Source organism: Drosophila ananassae, chromosome 3R, assembly GCF_017639315.1.
Source record: "Drosophila ananassae strain 14024-0371.13 chromosome 3R, ASM1763931v2, whole genome shotgun sequence".
In the NCBI taxonomy this organism is placed as follows: Eukaryota; Metazoa; Arthropoda; class Insecta; order Diptera; family Drosophilidae; genus Drosophila; species Drosophila ananassae.
This window is the reverse complement of record NC_057930.1, coordinates 14,215,842-14,230,934: the sequence shown is the minus strand read 5'-3', so window position 1 is coordinate 14,230,934 and position 15,093 is coordinate 14,215,842. Positions and strand designations below refer to the sequence as shown.

The 15,093-nt window shown below is 44.1% G+C and overlaps 3 protein-coding genes across 4 annotated transcripts in view; 2 read left to right on the top strand and 1 right to left on the bottom strand.

Annotated features, from left to right (window-relative positions):
• LOC6498614 (E3 ubiquitin-protein ligase TRIM9) overlaps positions 1-15,093 on the top strand; it is a 71,981-nt gene that overhangs the window by 16,763 nt on the left and 40,125 nt on the right. The gene's annotated exons all lie outside the window — the stretch shown is intronic.
• LOC6498611 lies at positions 4,407-5,208 on the top strand. The gene has a single exon (XM_001963118.4). It carries the CDS (start codon positions 4,568-4,570, stop codon positions 5,195-5,197), a length of 630 nt encoding a protein of 209 aa, XP_001963154.2. The 5' UTR covers positions 4,407-4,567; the 3' UTR covers positions 5,198-5,208.
• LOC6496914 lies at positions 12,913-14,570 on the bottom strand. Its single transcript, XM_001963119.4, has 2 exons — positions 13,576-14,570; positions 12,913-13,519 (listed from the first exon to the last, which is right to left on the bottom strand). The coding sequence occupies exons 1-2, from the start codon at positions 14,451-14,453 to the stop codon at positions 13,243-13,245; spliced, it is 1,155 nt and encodes a 384-aa protein (XP_001963155.2). The 5' UTR covers positions 14,454-14,570; the 3' UTR covers positions 12,913-13,242.

Here is a 15,093-nt window from a genome sequence, read left to right as displayed (position 1 = left end):
TGGAGAAGAGGTTCAAATTTAAATAATTTCTACTCTTTTTAAAGAAGAGCATCCCAGCTTCGTCCTAAAAGTTCAGCTAAATCCCTTTCAAAGTTTCCTTGCTCTTTTTGTTTCCTGGAAGCCTCCAACCCACATATTATGCCACACACTCACATCCTACCATTATGCCATTTGACATTTGCATTTCAAATGATTTTGCTTGTTGACTTTAATTAGCCGAGATTTGTTTCTGCCCCTCCTGGCCTCTCTGGTCCCTACCAGCCCTTTCCTAATAGCTTTTCCGGTATCCTAACAAAATCCGAAAGCACAGCCTTTCCGAAGTCCCTCTACTAGTAATTGAACCAAAGGACTAAGCTCTGATATTTACCTTGTATTTGCATAGTTGCGAATTCCCCGAAACGAGCTGGAAAAAAAACATCGGAAAATACTCAATTTTCCCTGTCCTGGCAGCGTTTTCCGCTTCGGTCGTGGAAAGTCTCATTACCAGAGCAACAACCACAACGAATCGATTTCCGGGACGGGCATCCCGCCACTCCACCGGTTTTGGTCTCCACCCGAGGCAAGCTCATACAGGTGGAAAATGCGCAAAAATTCATTGTGCAGAAAAAGTTTTTAAGGAAAAAAAAGAAGAAAAATACAGGACATTGGGGGGAGGACATCACCTGCCTTTGGCGGTTGCTTTCTGCTCTTTCCGCCCCAGCCAGCCTGCCGTGTGGCGGGAAAGTGTATTAAAATGCGAGGAGCCGGTGTCTTCGCTGGCTGCCACTACCCCCGGCACAGCTGTGCCCAGCTGCTTGGAAACAAACAACAACATAACCGAACAGGGGGAGACTCTCTGCCCCAAAAAAGGGCTGCCCCCTTCCAGCTAGAAGCCCCTGGGCGGGTTGCTCCTTTCCCCATTATTGCGGTTTGCTGCTGCACGGCAATAAAATGCTTTAAAATTAAGCATAAAATATTTAAATTCAAATTGTTTTTTAGCCAAAAATGAAATGAGCTTTAATGTCTAGTTGGAATTTATTTATACATTTTCCCGTTTCTATTTAAATTTGCATTTTATTGCAATTTGTTTGATATTTGCTGGCTGGCTCTTCTCCCGCCGTTTCTGGCCAACATAAATTCTTGTTTTATTTTATGTTATTTTATGCATTTGCCTTTTATTACCCTCCCACGACGAGGATGGAGGAGTCCTCCAAAGGTATATGATATTCCCGAGACTAGCTTTTTTGTTCTGGTTCACCAAATGATAATTTATGCAAATGTCTGTGTAGTCCTGTATCCCCGAAACCCGAACCGTGGATGAAGACGAAAAAATCGCTGAGGGTTGCAACAAAAAGCCTCCCAATCTCGAGGAGCGAATCCATTTTCCATTTCCATTTTAGTTTGCTTTTAGGTCGCCTTTTCTCTCCAGCAGCAGCCTTGTTGTGCTGACATGCCTTTGTCATTTATTTTGTTTATCTCTTTGGCAGTGTGCTTTTTTACATGTAACAAATTATTATTATGTTTCGGGCCTTTTTAGCTGATCCAGCGGTTCAGAGCGGTGCTACTAAATCACAAAAATCCAGGGAAGGATGTTCGAAGGAGGGACATCGTCCTGACCCTTTGGACCTTTCGGTCGACGAGCTGCACTTGAGTAATGAGCTGCTTATCGAAAGGCCAAAAGGTACAACTCGGCTCGTTTCCGAAAGTTAATGATATGACTTCATCTCATGATTCTTTATTTGCTGAACTCAGGGATTCCATAAATTGGAAAGGCATGGAGGGAAATAGGTGTTACTTTGTGAGATAATTCAACAAATGATGAGATATTATTCACTTTAAACTGCCTTAAGTTTTCTAAGCCATCTGGCCAGACTCTATACTACATTACTTCAAAGCCTTTACCGAAAAGTACTCAAAGGATGTTTTCACTTTTGCAGTAGATACCAGCATCCATCAATGGCTCTTTGCCAAATTCCTGCATTAGTTTCGTTTACTTTTCAATTGCTCCTGCATTTCAACTCCCTTTACCACTCCGATGGAGCATCTCTCAACCGAACTAAGTAGCCAATTGACAACTACAAATTGAACATTTATTTTCCAGCTGCAGATCGCAAAAGGATGCAAGTGCCGGAGGATGGGGTGTGTTTTACATAGACATATGATGGGGAGCTAGAGTCCAAAGGACTCAAGTGGTCGGTCATCGGGCTGGCAAAAGGGAACAGCCCAACTGCATGAACTTTGAGAAGATGTTTGAGCAGCTAAGATAATAGAATTTTCCCCTAAATTTAGCCAAAGATGTCTCACGAAAATAGTCGAAAATTGGGGAAGAGACATCTTGCTTGAAGTTGCTCCAGGTCCCTATGCAAATGTCTTAGACATGGCTGGCTGACTATCACAGTCATGGTCGTCATCGTTCTTGAAGACCTCACCATCTAACGAACAGACAGAAGACGAGGATACATCCCATTCCTATTTGTTTATTTGTTTACTTTTTGCCATTTGCCTGCATGCCAGTTTTCCCCTCCACTCTGTCATGGTTCCTGCTCCTTTTCTCCTTTTTGTTGGCGTCATTATTTTTTTGTCCTTTCTTCGTTTTTTTCTTCTAGTCCTTTCTCACGAGCCATGAATATTTTCATATTTTCATGCGACCACTTTGGTGTCCTGGCTGCATGTGACTGACTGCCACTGCTTATTTCTCCTGCCTTATCCTGGCAATTGTGTTTAAAACTTTCGGCTGCTGCTGTCTTTACTTTCTCGGAGGTCTCATGTGTAGGACCATGTTATTTAATAGGCTTTTGTGACTCGGAAGACGAACACCAAATGGCTGGGAAGGCGATACAGTGGTTGTGGAATATGATTTCTCGGGAGATGTTTAAAAAAAAAAATAGTTATGAATAATAGATGTTTATTGAGTAATACTATAATATCCATTGTTTCAAAAGCTATCTTTTTAAAGTGGCTTATATTTTTTTCTTTTACTTCTAAAAACATTCCACTGTCCTTAGATATCCTCAGTGCCGTCCCGTTTGGCTTTTTCCTCGCTCTCCAAATATATTTTCCTCTCACCCTCAATGTTTGTTTTGTCTGTCTGGAGTCCTCCTGCCTCTACATGTGTTTGCCCCTTGTCGTGCTCCTTGCAACCCCTCGCAGACCCTCAGATCCTTAGATCCTTAGAACCCAACCCCTACCGCAACCGCTTTCCGTTCGGCTTCCGTTTGTATGCACAGTGGCTGCTGTTTTGGTAATGCGTTCAGATTATTAAACATATTTTCTGATGCCTGACAAATGGCAGGACAAACGATGGCAAAACATTCTACTTCTCTCTACTTGGCTGGCTGGCAATGTTTCGGAATATTTACGGTCAAGTTTGGCGCTTTTTGGGCAATTAAAAGAAGAACTTGCGGCGTAAAGAAAGTTACTTTAAGTGTTCAATAAAAAGCACTGAAGAACCGAAAGCAAAGTTGCTTGTTCGAGTAAGTAGGTCAGGCCATTAAAATTGCCACACCAGGCAGGAAAACAAAAACCCCCCAGTACACCCAGTGGATACACCCTCGAGGAGATTTATGTGTGTGCTTTGGTGTGTTTGTGGGGCGGGGAGGGAGTACGAGGCAAAATAATGTATCCTATATGGTTTCCTGCTTCTTGTTTAATCGTTAAAGGAATTCATGGTTTGTTTCTGGCAGTTAAAGTTGTTCTCTGTCCGTTGACATACCAAAAAAAAAGGGGGGACTCTGCACGCACCGTAGCACATCCGCCACACCGGAAGTCCTGGAACCCGTAACTCGGCCATAGGGGGCGCCACCTGCAAGCGCCACCGCCGACAAGCAAACACACTTTGGTGAACCGAACTCGACTCCCTCGGCTCTCGCTTTTAGAAGTTGCTGCTAAATGCTTTCTGATTGTTATTTTTCGTGTTTCCCGTCCCCCTGCCTGGTTCTTCGGCACATTCTCGATGTTTCTGCGAAATTAAAATTATTACACGGCCCCCCGACCTCGAGCTTTCCACTTCTTGCAGTTTACTTCTGCCTGAGATGCCCCAGCTGCCTCAGCTACTTGGCTGCCTTAGCTGCTTTCCCCCCAAAACTTTTCGTTTTTGGCGCTACAAATGCAAAATCTGGTAATGTAGGCGTGTTTAACACAAACTTAAGTTGTTCGTAATGACTTTGTAGCGACAACTCCGGGGATGGGATGTGGATTTAGGAAAAAAAGGAAAGTCGGGGAGCCGACTCTTCCGGTGGCTCTTAAAGCTGTGGTTGATGGCGAAATTTAATGAAAAAAGTTTGCAACTTAAGATGAACAACTCTATGGAGTAGTAGTAGAAAGAAAAACAAGTTAATGAGGCATCTAGACGATGGAGAAATAATGGAACTCAGGCACCTGCTTAGAGAATATTTTTGACAGTAGTTGACATTCCCTTAGTTCATTCAGTAGTTGGCATTCCCTTATGCCAAGCTGTACACATTGCCTTTGAACTCGCACAGTCAGTAGATCAAAATTTTATATTCCTTCTCGAAATCTGTAGGATTTAGGATAGCTTACTTCTGAGGCTCAGTGTCTTACTCGAAATTATAACGCTAGCTCAGAAGCCATGGAGGAGGATCTAGAGTTTCTCATCAACGCCTTGTCGGTGCCCAACACCCCTCTGACCGAGCCCTACGATGAGGGGCAGTTGCAGGAGATGCGTGAGTCCTTCAAGACGGTGCAGAAGCTCATTCGCAGCCGGCCAGCAGAGGTGGCGGAGAGCCTTCGCCAAATGCCGCGGTCCAAGGCCGGTGGGGACACAGGCAGGGTCAAGGACCGAAGTCTCAACTCGATGCTTGCCCTGATGGACAGTGATTGTAGTAGAAGCTCCCCGACCTGGAAATCGGCAGAAAGTGGAGCCCTCACATCGCCGATCATCTCGGAATGCGGCCTGAGAGGAATGGAGATCATGGGGCGATACGACAATAATTCGGCCAGCAGTCAGACGGAGTCGGACGAGGAGTCGGATGGTGCTCTGGTGCCCTACGAGGAGCTAACCACGGACAAAAGTGCCTCGGAAACCACTCTTACTGACTATCCTCTCACTGATGAGCCTCTCACTGATACTCTATCTTCTACGATATCCTTTAGCATTCCCATGAAACTGGTGTGGAGCAACAGCGACTACTCCTCACAGACCACAGACAGCGAGACCACTATCAAGGCCGACGGGCACAGGTTCTCACTTACAAACTAAGAGGTTCTTTCGGGAGAAAAAGAGTATTAGTATCCAAATTCGAATAATTTCTATAGTGTGACTTGAAGTCTGTAACAGTTTTAAGTTATTTCAATGGTTTGCATGGCAACAAGTCTCTTGGATGATTCCTGATAAGTAATTGTGGTCGAGATTGAAGGAAATAGAAAATAGTGATTTTCCACTTTAGTAAATAGTCCAAAATTAACAGCATAAATGTATACTTTTTAATGGGAGACTAAGCCGCCAATCTATCCACTTCTCAATGAGTGTACCTTAAAGGAGGATAGTAGACTAAAGTTTATTTTCATTTTCAAAATGAAACCTCTCTTCTGAAGGACCTCTCTATGCACTTCTCACAGAGTCTAGCTTACAAGTGGATAGTAGAAACGGGATCAGCGATCAACGTCATCAAATTAGAACGCATCACCTGACCCCAGACACAGTTTTAATGAGCTAGCAGAGCTAGATGGTAGCTGTGACCCCTCATTTAACCCATGCTGGCCACTCGACTCGACTGCCTGGAATGGAATGGAACTGGGAAAAGTGATTAAAACGGAAATTTAATTGAAATGCGCACATTTGCGTAGGCATTCGTCCATTTCCGTCTGACTGGGCACGCAAACCACTCTCGGATGCTCAGATACTCGTATATAGAATTCCAAATGTTTGTCTACTAAATGCCCGGGGGTCATTTGGCAGGGTCTTTGAACGTGTAGGGCCTGAGATTGGTGTTTGGAGCGCAATATGTATTTTTGAATTCTGCGTTCCTCTATGTAATTTCAATATTTTCTGGTGTTGTTTGCGTGCGTGCTGCAATTTCCTACCGTCTGCCCACTGCCGACTACCAAAAAATCTAATTTAATTTCGTATTTGTGCCTTTTTCTATTGCCTGCCCACCCACCTACCCACTCGGCCCATTTGAATTGAAATGTTCAGTGGCGAGTGGTTTGAACAGGTGAGGCCTTCGAGCAATTTGCTTTCGCTTTTCCTGCTTTTCTGATTTTCCCCCGCATTGCCGTCACCTTTGTGAGTCCTTTAGTGAATGGGTGGGCCTTCCCATTCGACTGCTCCTTTGTCAAACCTGTTCTCGTGTATGACCATTTATTGTTATGCATATTAAACATTGGCATGTACGGAATGGAATTCCAGTGGAATACGAGTCGTAAAATGCAATAAAAATGTTGTATGCCAGCAATTAGTTTAATGGGAGATCTCAGGGAAGGAACGCAATGCCTTCTGGAATGAATACTTGTGGTTTTCTTTGCTTTCTTAATATATAAATTTGTATGTGTATGTGATTCTATTGATATTCGCGTGTAAAAATAACCTAAGACAGTATCTTATGCGTTGGTGGTTTCCTGCAACATTCCTTTAATTTTCAACTCATTCATTCAAGTCCTAGACACAATGTGTTAGCTTTCATCCAGTCAGCTCTTCTCATTGAAAACACCATTTAAGCCACCACAGTTCTTGCCACCGGAGTTGGTTAGTCTCTCTCTTGTGCGGCATGTAATTGCAAATCCAATTAATTTACGAACTAGCAGAGCAAATGTTCTACTAAGTAAGACATAAATAGCACAAGACCCGACACCAGAGTGTGTGTTTGTTCCACAATTTAAAGTGTCTCGTGTTCGGATTCAAGTGAGCGCCTTTGGGGTCTTTGGGGTGTCAGTCAGTCGCAGTCGAAGTCGAAGTCGGATTATTTGACGCCGTTTTTGGAAGTGCTTCGTGTGCTCAGGTTGACAAATGTACAACAATTAAGTGAGTAGTTCTTGGGAATTTATGCTGGCAAAGATACAGAGATGATTCTCTTAACTTAGGGGGGGAAACTCCAGGCGATGGAAATTGAAAAACGAAACTGGGAGTGAGCCGGAGCTCGCTTTCGGGCTGATGATCATCCATTTCGCCTTAATGCTTCCGTGGTGAGCATTAAAAACCTGGAAAGAGAAATTATGCTAATAAATCGCAGCGACACGTGTCGTTGTAGTCGCGTTTCAGTTCCCCTTCCCGGTCCGGCCCGGCTCACTAATGGACATGCGCCACGAAATATGCATCGAAGTACTCCTCAGACTGGTGGCACAATGTTGCAGTGTTGCTGCGGATTATTATGGACTCTTGGGCACTCCTGCACGTGGTGTTTACACATCATTTACATAAAACGAGCAACAACTTTTTGCAATTTCTTAACGAACAACAAAAGGAAAACCGGCCCAACAAAGTTGTTAATTATACTTGACTGGACGACACAGAAACAGTCTTGCTTCCCGTTTCCCTTTTAAGAAAGAAACAAAAAAAGGTATCCTGCTCAGTCAGCCTTTGATAATGACCGAAAGGACCGAAAGGAGATGGAAGATGGAAGGGATTTTCCAGGACCTGCCCGCTTATGACGTGCTGGAATAAACCATTAATCAAAGCTGCAGCGCCTGGCACGGCACTGCCAGTTTTGAATACATTTTTCCGTTTCATTTTTTATTCCTTATCCAGTCCATAGCACCACCGGGCTTCTTTAACGACTCCAAATGGGCTACTGGGTAAGGGAAGTGGTTCTTGGTCGCGTGCGAACTATTTAGCTGGGTGCCCCTCAGCCGATTGCCAGATTAAACAATTTAGGGCCGAGCGGAAAAAAATGTGTATTGCCTAATTGTAGTAATTAATGAGTTTAGTTTACAGCTCCGATGAGAGATGTGTGGTCTTGGGGGCGAAATGAGACGATGATTAATAGCAACAAAGTTTTTGGCAAGCTAAGAAAATAATTAATAATATTATAACTACAAGAAATATTAAATTCATTTCCTTATCTGTAAATGCGAAATCCAAAAATTTAATTACATGCCCCAATGAATCGTAAATAAAGGCAGCCAGACAATGCCAAGTTGCAGGATGCTACGAATACAAACAAATATTTTTAATAAGTGGATGGCCCGAAGGGTTCTCTTCTCCGACATCTCCCATGGACTGCACGTGCGTGGTTGTAGTCCCCGGCAACCTTGGCCTTTCGTTAGGTATTTTTCAGAAATTGCAATAAAACGTATGGCTGAGCAATTGTGCTGCGGACGAGTAATTTATAAATACTGAAGTCCGGGACTGCCACCAAAGAGAAAATCCTTTATATTTTGATGATGCTCCTGTTGAGCCAAACTAATTTCCCGGACAAACATGAAAAGGCCCGTAATACGCGCTGGATTCTAGCATCCCCTTGGAAAAAAACACACACACACCCCTCGGAAAATGACATAAAAGTGGATCGGAGGGGGAGGCGACGATGCCGTGGATCGGTTTTAATTCCACTTTCCGTCTGGCGAACTCTGTGAGATTTTCGGTGGTGGCTGCGTTACCATGGTGGGCGCTATTTCCCGGGTCGCCTTTTTTTGTGCTTCCAGGTCGCTTAGTTAATTTCCACTGCAGTGCAACGTGAGGCATTGCATTCAAAATTAAATCCTCGACGGACTATTTGTCATTTTTGACAGTTGAAACGGCTTGCAACCGGAGGGTAGGAATTTCGACTTTTGCGCAAAAATTTTCGGCTTATGGCGAGACATTTATTTTCCCCCCTAACCCTCATTGTCCTGCTGAACTTTATATTCCCATTGCGCCGCAACTTCTGTTGTCATCGCGATCTGCTGTTATTGTTTGTAATTAGATCTATCAGGAAGTTGTTTCTTAAATTTACCGAAAAGGAGAGTTTAGGAGTTGAATTTGAGGAGGTAAGTTGACAAAGAAGTCCCTTTTGATATCTAATATCAACAAGTTAATTATCCTTTCCGCAGCTTATATTCTCACAGTATCAAATTCTCATAAATCTCAACTTAATCTCCTTAATTTCAAAATATTTCCTCACTAATCTGATCAGAAAAACAAAATGCGCAACTCGTTTATTCCCAAAGGGCTGCAGAAGATTAAAATCAAATAATGTCGTAAATTGTCGCAACTCTTTTGCTTCTCCGTCCCCGAACAAAAATAAATCCCGCATCAAGGATATTAACGCCTTAGACCGCTTAATATCCTCCCTGCCGCCCTGACCAAATCATAAATCATCAAATATAATAGACAGGGCTGGCATTAAAATATGAAATTGAAAACGAAATTTGCATTCATCGCACATGACGAAGTCCTCCTTTAAGTACATAACAATAAAAAATTATGGTTTTATGCGATTGTGCGAAGGGTTCTGTGCAGGGATTAGAGATTTCGATACGACTGAAAGGCAACAGAGTCCTGGCAACAGTTGCGAATCGAATCGAACGGGAGCCACAAATGCTTTTCCATTGTCGAGTCTTGAATGGAAAGGACTGGGGCATCCTGCCCTCCTCCTCCTGCTCCCCATTATAAAGTTTTGTCAAGTTAAATTACCAAAAATTGCAAATTGCTTGGATTAAACACGACGGCGAACAGGGACAAGGACATGGCCACTTTCGCTTCCTGCCGGCCATTGTGAGGCCAAAGGATTTCATACACTCAATATAATTAAGGGTTCAAGCCTTGTGGCCGTCCACCCATCCGCCCAATCGTCCGCCCGGAGTCTGCCGGATCTCTGCCTGTCCCCGGCAGAAAACTTTGTGTCCAGGCAACAATTTTGGCCGAATGCTCTGTGGCCCCGAGTTGTTGGCCAGAGAATTTGTCGCCGGGCATTCTGAATTGTATGTTAAATTAAATTTTACCACAGGGACCAGTCTGGCCAAGTCATTGAGCCTCAGAGTCCACTTCCACTGGCCGAAGGAGGAGTGTGGCTGGGTGGGATTGGTTGGTCGGCTTGTGGCATTAAGTTGTCTGTTTGTTGAGCTTGACAGATTTTTCATTTGCCAAGGCCGGGATGGGGGCTGGGGGCAGTAGAAGTTTGTTTGCCCTGGGTGTTCCAGGTCATAGATAGGCATATGCAGTTAATAGTATACAATTTCAGAGCTCAGGCCTCTGACAGAGATGAAAATTTGAAACTTTTAGCCCAATTCACCATTTACGTTTCTAATAGAGATTTATTTTTCTTTCATTGCAGGTAATTTTCCACATGATACACTCTATGATCAAAAGCCAAATTAAATGCGTAAGTTAAAATGTCTCAAGTGCCTCGACCCACCCGCTCGTCCATTGCAATCAGCCGCCCGCTCACACTCGTCTATAAATCAATAAAACAATGACACAGACTCTGGTGGAGACTCTGCTCCGTAGACCTAATTCCGTGGGCCAGATCTTAGCCGGCAGAAGCTAAAAGTGCTCCCCAATATATCACTTGACTATTCGCCTGATTGTCATCGCTTAAACGGCCAGCGGAGCATTTCATTTAACTGCCTTTCCTGAGCCCACTCCCGAGGGCCCCCACTGCGTATACGCAATGCCCGCTCCCTCCTCGAATTGTAGTCGTCGGAATACTTGAGAGTGTGCGGAATTGATGTCGAGTGCGGTTGCCAAGAAATAGGAGGCAGCGTTTCCATTTAATAGGCGCACATGAGACACCCGACACATAAAAACCAATTTCGCGTAAGTGATAAAAATGCAATGAGCATTCGCATATTCGCATTCGCATCTCAGTCCCAGTCCCAGTCCCACACGAGTTCTTGCCAACGATGATTGGGATTCTGATTGCGATTTGGATGATCATTATGATGAGCACTCATATGATGACAATCGTCGTCTGGTGAGGCAGACGCCTATGAATTAAATTTACGATGGCACGGCCACTAGTTTTGACACATATATCTTAAAGAACATCGTGGCGCCATAAAAATCTGTGGCCAGCCCTAAATGGGAAGCAGAGTCATTCTACTGGAGGGTGGGGATATCCTATATTAAGAGTGCAGGGAATACGTCTTGTTTTCCGTTTAATTGTTTAATTCGAATGCCGACTTCAGAGGAGTGACATAACAAGTTTACAGCTAGAGATGAGATAGGGCACATGGAAGTTGGACTTGTTTAATATAGTTGTTACTGATGGGTCTATATAGTACCCTTCTTTTTAAGACAGTACACTGCTACCTCTAGTTTTTATTAAATATTAACCTATCCTTCGATAGTCGTGACTATCACGCCGTCACTCCTAGAATATACTTTGCTTTTCCATTCCCTGCAGCTTTCAATCATCATCAATTTCACATAAAAGTGTCGCCCACTCGACGCAACTTGCAGACGTCTTCCGCCACCAACTGGCACCTCCGCCGCTGCCGCTGCCACTGCCACCACTCCCCCAGTGGCTTATCCCCTCGCCCCAGGGCTATAGTCTGCCACTGGCGACATAATGACGAGATCATATCGACAGCAGGGAGTCAGAGTCAAAGTCAGAGTTGGAGTCGAGCCGCAGTCGTGGCATTTTATTTGCTGGAGTTGCTGCTGCTGTTGCTGATGTTGCTTGGCTTTTGTGTAATCGTGTGAGCCTCGTCATTGTCATTGCAGTGTTGGCTGTCTCCCTGTGCACTTTTCAAGTTCAATTTCAATCCCAGTCCCAGTCCCTGTCCTGGCACCCCACTTGCAAATCAATCGCCTGACAACGATGGTCAGTTAGCCAGTCAGTCATTCAGTTAGAGTTGGCAAATGACCGGCATGGAGTGTAGTCCATAGTCTGCTCGTTTTACGAGTATTGTTCCGATGCCTGTCATATTTCCTGTCTGCAAAAGTGTTGAACGAAACTTTTATGGCCCTTTGATAGTTCCCATTGATAAGGGCCCCAAGTCTCACAAGTTTATATTGCAGGAAATCTCACGGTTGCCAGGCAAAAGTTGATGAGTTTCGCGCAAAAGTTTTCCTCGATGATTTGTGGAAAGTTATGCACATGCTAGTTATGTTTCCGGTTAAGAGTGTTTCGCGTCTGGATTAGACGTCATTCAATTAAAAACACATCAAAAGATGTTTGCCAGTTAGGAGTTATAAGTGTTTTCCCTACAAATTTTGATTAATGTTTACGATTTATGCAGATAGTATTATGCTTTTAAGACCTTAAAGTCTTAATAAAATTCGTTGAACTAAAAATAAAATTAAATTGGCAAATTGGCTGTTGCCGCTGGCGATGGCCAACTGTCAGCAAAATCGCGGCTATAACAACTATAATTACCGGGCTGACAGCCACTCCCCCCAGCCGCCTGATGGCTCAATCGGAAAGCGATTCAAGGCGTTACCGATAGACCTTTACGGGGGAATTGACACATTTGTTGAAATGTTGAAATCAATTCTAACGAGGATTCGATTTCGATTCGATGCGGCGAGGGTTGCCCCGGGCCCGGGCTTAGGCTTACAGCTTTGTCTGTCGGTTGCTAAGCGCCTGCCACAAGTGTCCGTCTATCCGGAGTCCGGGCCATCAACTTTTTGTGCGTCACTGGCAGCGAAAGCGACGAGCCCAGCCGGAGATTTTTGGCAGCTTTGAACGGATTAGCCGCCCGGGGAGCTATTTCCACTTACAACTCCCCCAGTTTAAAGTTGGCCAAAAGCGGGAAGTCTATAGAAGAGGCTCTGAAAACTTTAAATACTTTAGCTTTAAACAAGACTAAATTTCTATGAAAAGTAGAAGGATATCAAGCCTCAACACCCCTGAACTATGGTATGATTTAAACTTAAAGCCTTGGGGAACAATAAACCTTAAATATCCGGAGCCTCCTTTTGTGTTCACTTCACTGGCCCAGTTTCCTCCGCAGCTGCGACCCAAAAAAAAAATGAAGAGACCCACACCATTCGCGGCCAGTCCATAAATTACAATTCCAAAGGAGAATAACAAAAGGGCCGGGCACGGCCAGGTATTTGGGTCAATTCTCATTGTCTTTACTGTGAGAGGTTTTAATTTGGACATGCAAAACAGAATTGTCACAAATTTGAGCTTGCTGGCAAGTGGCGGCTAAAAAGGCCCTTTTTAGGTCAGATATAAGGTGGTTGGGTGGCAGCCAGCAAGCCCAACTGGTAGGTCTTCTCTTTGGACGGCGGCAGATCCTCAAAATGCAGAGTAACAAATGCACATATTAAATTCGAGCGATTCAGTGCAGTGTCCCTTGCCCATTGGCAGTTTCTCCAGCCGACCCTGATGGACTTTCGTTGACTCCAAGATAGACAGACCGACCGATGACTTCGTCCGCTTATAGTTTCATTTTGGAGTGTGACATGTGTAAAGTGCCTAGGTTTGGTTTGTACTGATTGTTGTTCTTGGTGACGTGGTAGTTGAAGTAGAGCTGCTGGGCCTCGCTCTTGAAATTTGTTTTAATATCGTGTTTTAACTGCTTGATCAGTCCCATGCGATAGGAGAAGTTCTCCCGGAGTAAAGTGATCTTCCGTTTGTACTGCTGCTTGGCGGATTGCTGAAGAATGGCGGCCATTAGGATGCGCGGGGTACTTGATTTCTTCGATGAATGGATGCTTAAAAAATAATATTAAATTAATAAATATTAATTCAAAGTGAAGACCTATGTTACCTTGAGGCGTTCGAAAAGGAGGTGGCGCGGCTGACGCTTGAAAGTAGGCTCCTCCAGCATTTCCTCTTCTCTTGCTCGATCAGTTCGGTGTCCTCGTTGACGTAATTCGTTACATCCGATATCTTTAGCTGGCTGTCGATGGCCACCAGGTTTTGAAAGTAGATCTGTATTTCGTCCTTTTTCGCTTCCTCTGCTTTACAGCTTCCTGGATCCATGACGGCGATTTCCAATTTTTCCTTCGGTTCTTCCTTTTCTTTAGTTCCCGGGGCTAGTTCCGAATTAGAATCCTTGGAAGGCGGCTTGGGGCTGACAACGGGTTTCTTCGAAGTATCCTTTACTTTTTCCGGGTCCTTCTCCGATTCAATTTTATTCTTGATTTGCTCCTCTCCAGAATCCTGTGGAAGAATCTTCTGTTCCGCGCTAAGAGTCTCTTCCGAAGCTGACTCTTTGAGTTCCCGATCTTTAGAGTAGAGTGTCTTAAAACTATTGAAAGTGGTAGAATCCATCAGTTCCTCGACTGTTTTGCCTTCCAAACTGGTTTCTGAAGGTTCTTCAGAGTCCTGAGTGGATGTGAACGAAGTCTTTGGTTCTGATCTGGGGTTCTGTTCAAGCATCTTGTTGATTAAGTTCTCCTTTCCCTTCTGGTCTCTTAGCTGGCCCTCCTCCGCTGCAGGCTCCTCTGCTTGCAACTCCTTGGCGGTGCTGGAATCCCTTTCTTTATTGGGAATCTCATACTTGGACAGCAGAGGAATTGGTTCGTTGAGGGAACCGAGCAATTTCGACGAATCCGAGTCCCAGAATTTATTATATACATTTGTTACTTTGATTTTGTCTGCTTGTGTTTTAGTTTTGTCAACCGAAATTTTGGGAGTACCCATTTTGTTAGATATTTTTTTTATTTTTTTTTTATATTTTTTTTTGTGTTTTTGTGTCTGGTGAGTGAAGTTGACCCGTTTCGTTTCACATCGTTTGGAGGACTAACTATGCTTCCATTTGGCAGTTGCCAGATAAGTTCAAAGGCCAATTCGACCCTTGACTTGAAACAAAGCGCCTACTCCGTTGGACAATCTTCAAAGCCAAGGCCTACGTTGCTCACAGCCGGAGGCGTTTGGGATCTCGGGTGAAATCAGAAATCAGGACTCGGAAAGGCATTTCCCATCAAGCTGAATGCTCAAAGTTTCCCTAAAAATGCCCTAGGTATTCACATAAAAATAAAAAGGCACAGAAACATAAACATAAACAAACTGAAAACACAAAGTCGGGAGTCGGGAGCCGGAGTCGGAGTCGGGACAGCATTCTTATCGCCTTCATTTATTATGCAAAGTTTGCTTGCCGTTGAAAATTTCCCAACTGCATGCAAAGGTCTTAAAACTGATTTTTGGTCCGGAACGACTCGGCTTTTGACCCGGGATCAGGGTTAATCAAAGGCCGCATTCATCAAATTGCCACGCAACACGAATCGCCGGCATGCGATCCCATACAACATTTTTCACATTTTTTTGCAAAACACTCAGCTAT

What these genes read in the sequence shown, in the direction of transcription:
- LOC6498611 (XM_001963118.4), top strand. Translation starts at nt 4,568, where the DNA reads ATGGAGGAGGATCTAGAGTTTCTCATCAACGCCTTGTCGGTGCCCAAC.
- LOC6496914 (XM_001963119.4), bottom strand. Translation starts at nt 14,453, where the DNA reads ATGGGTACTCCCAAAATTTCGGTTGACAAAACTAAAACACAAGCAGAC. An exon ending in TCCTTTTCGAACGCCTCAAG is followed by an intron (nt 13,520 to 13,575) that starts GTAACATAGGTC and finishes TTATTTTTTAAG; the next exon opens with CATCCATTCATCGAAGAAAT.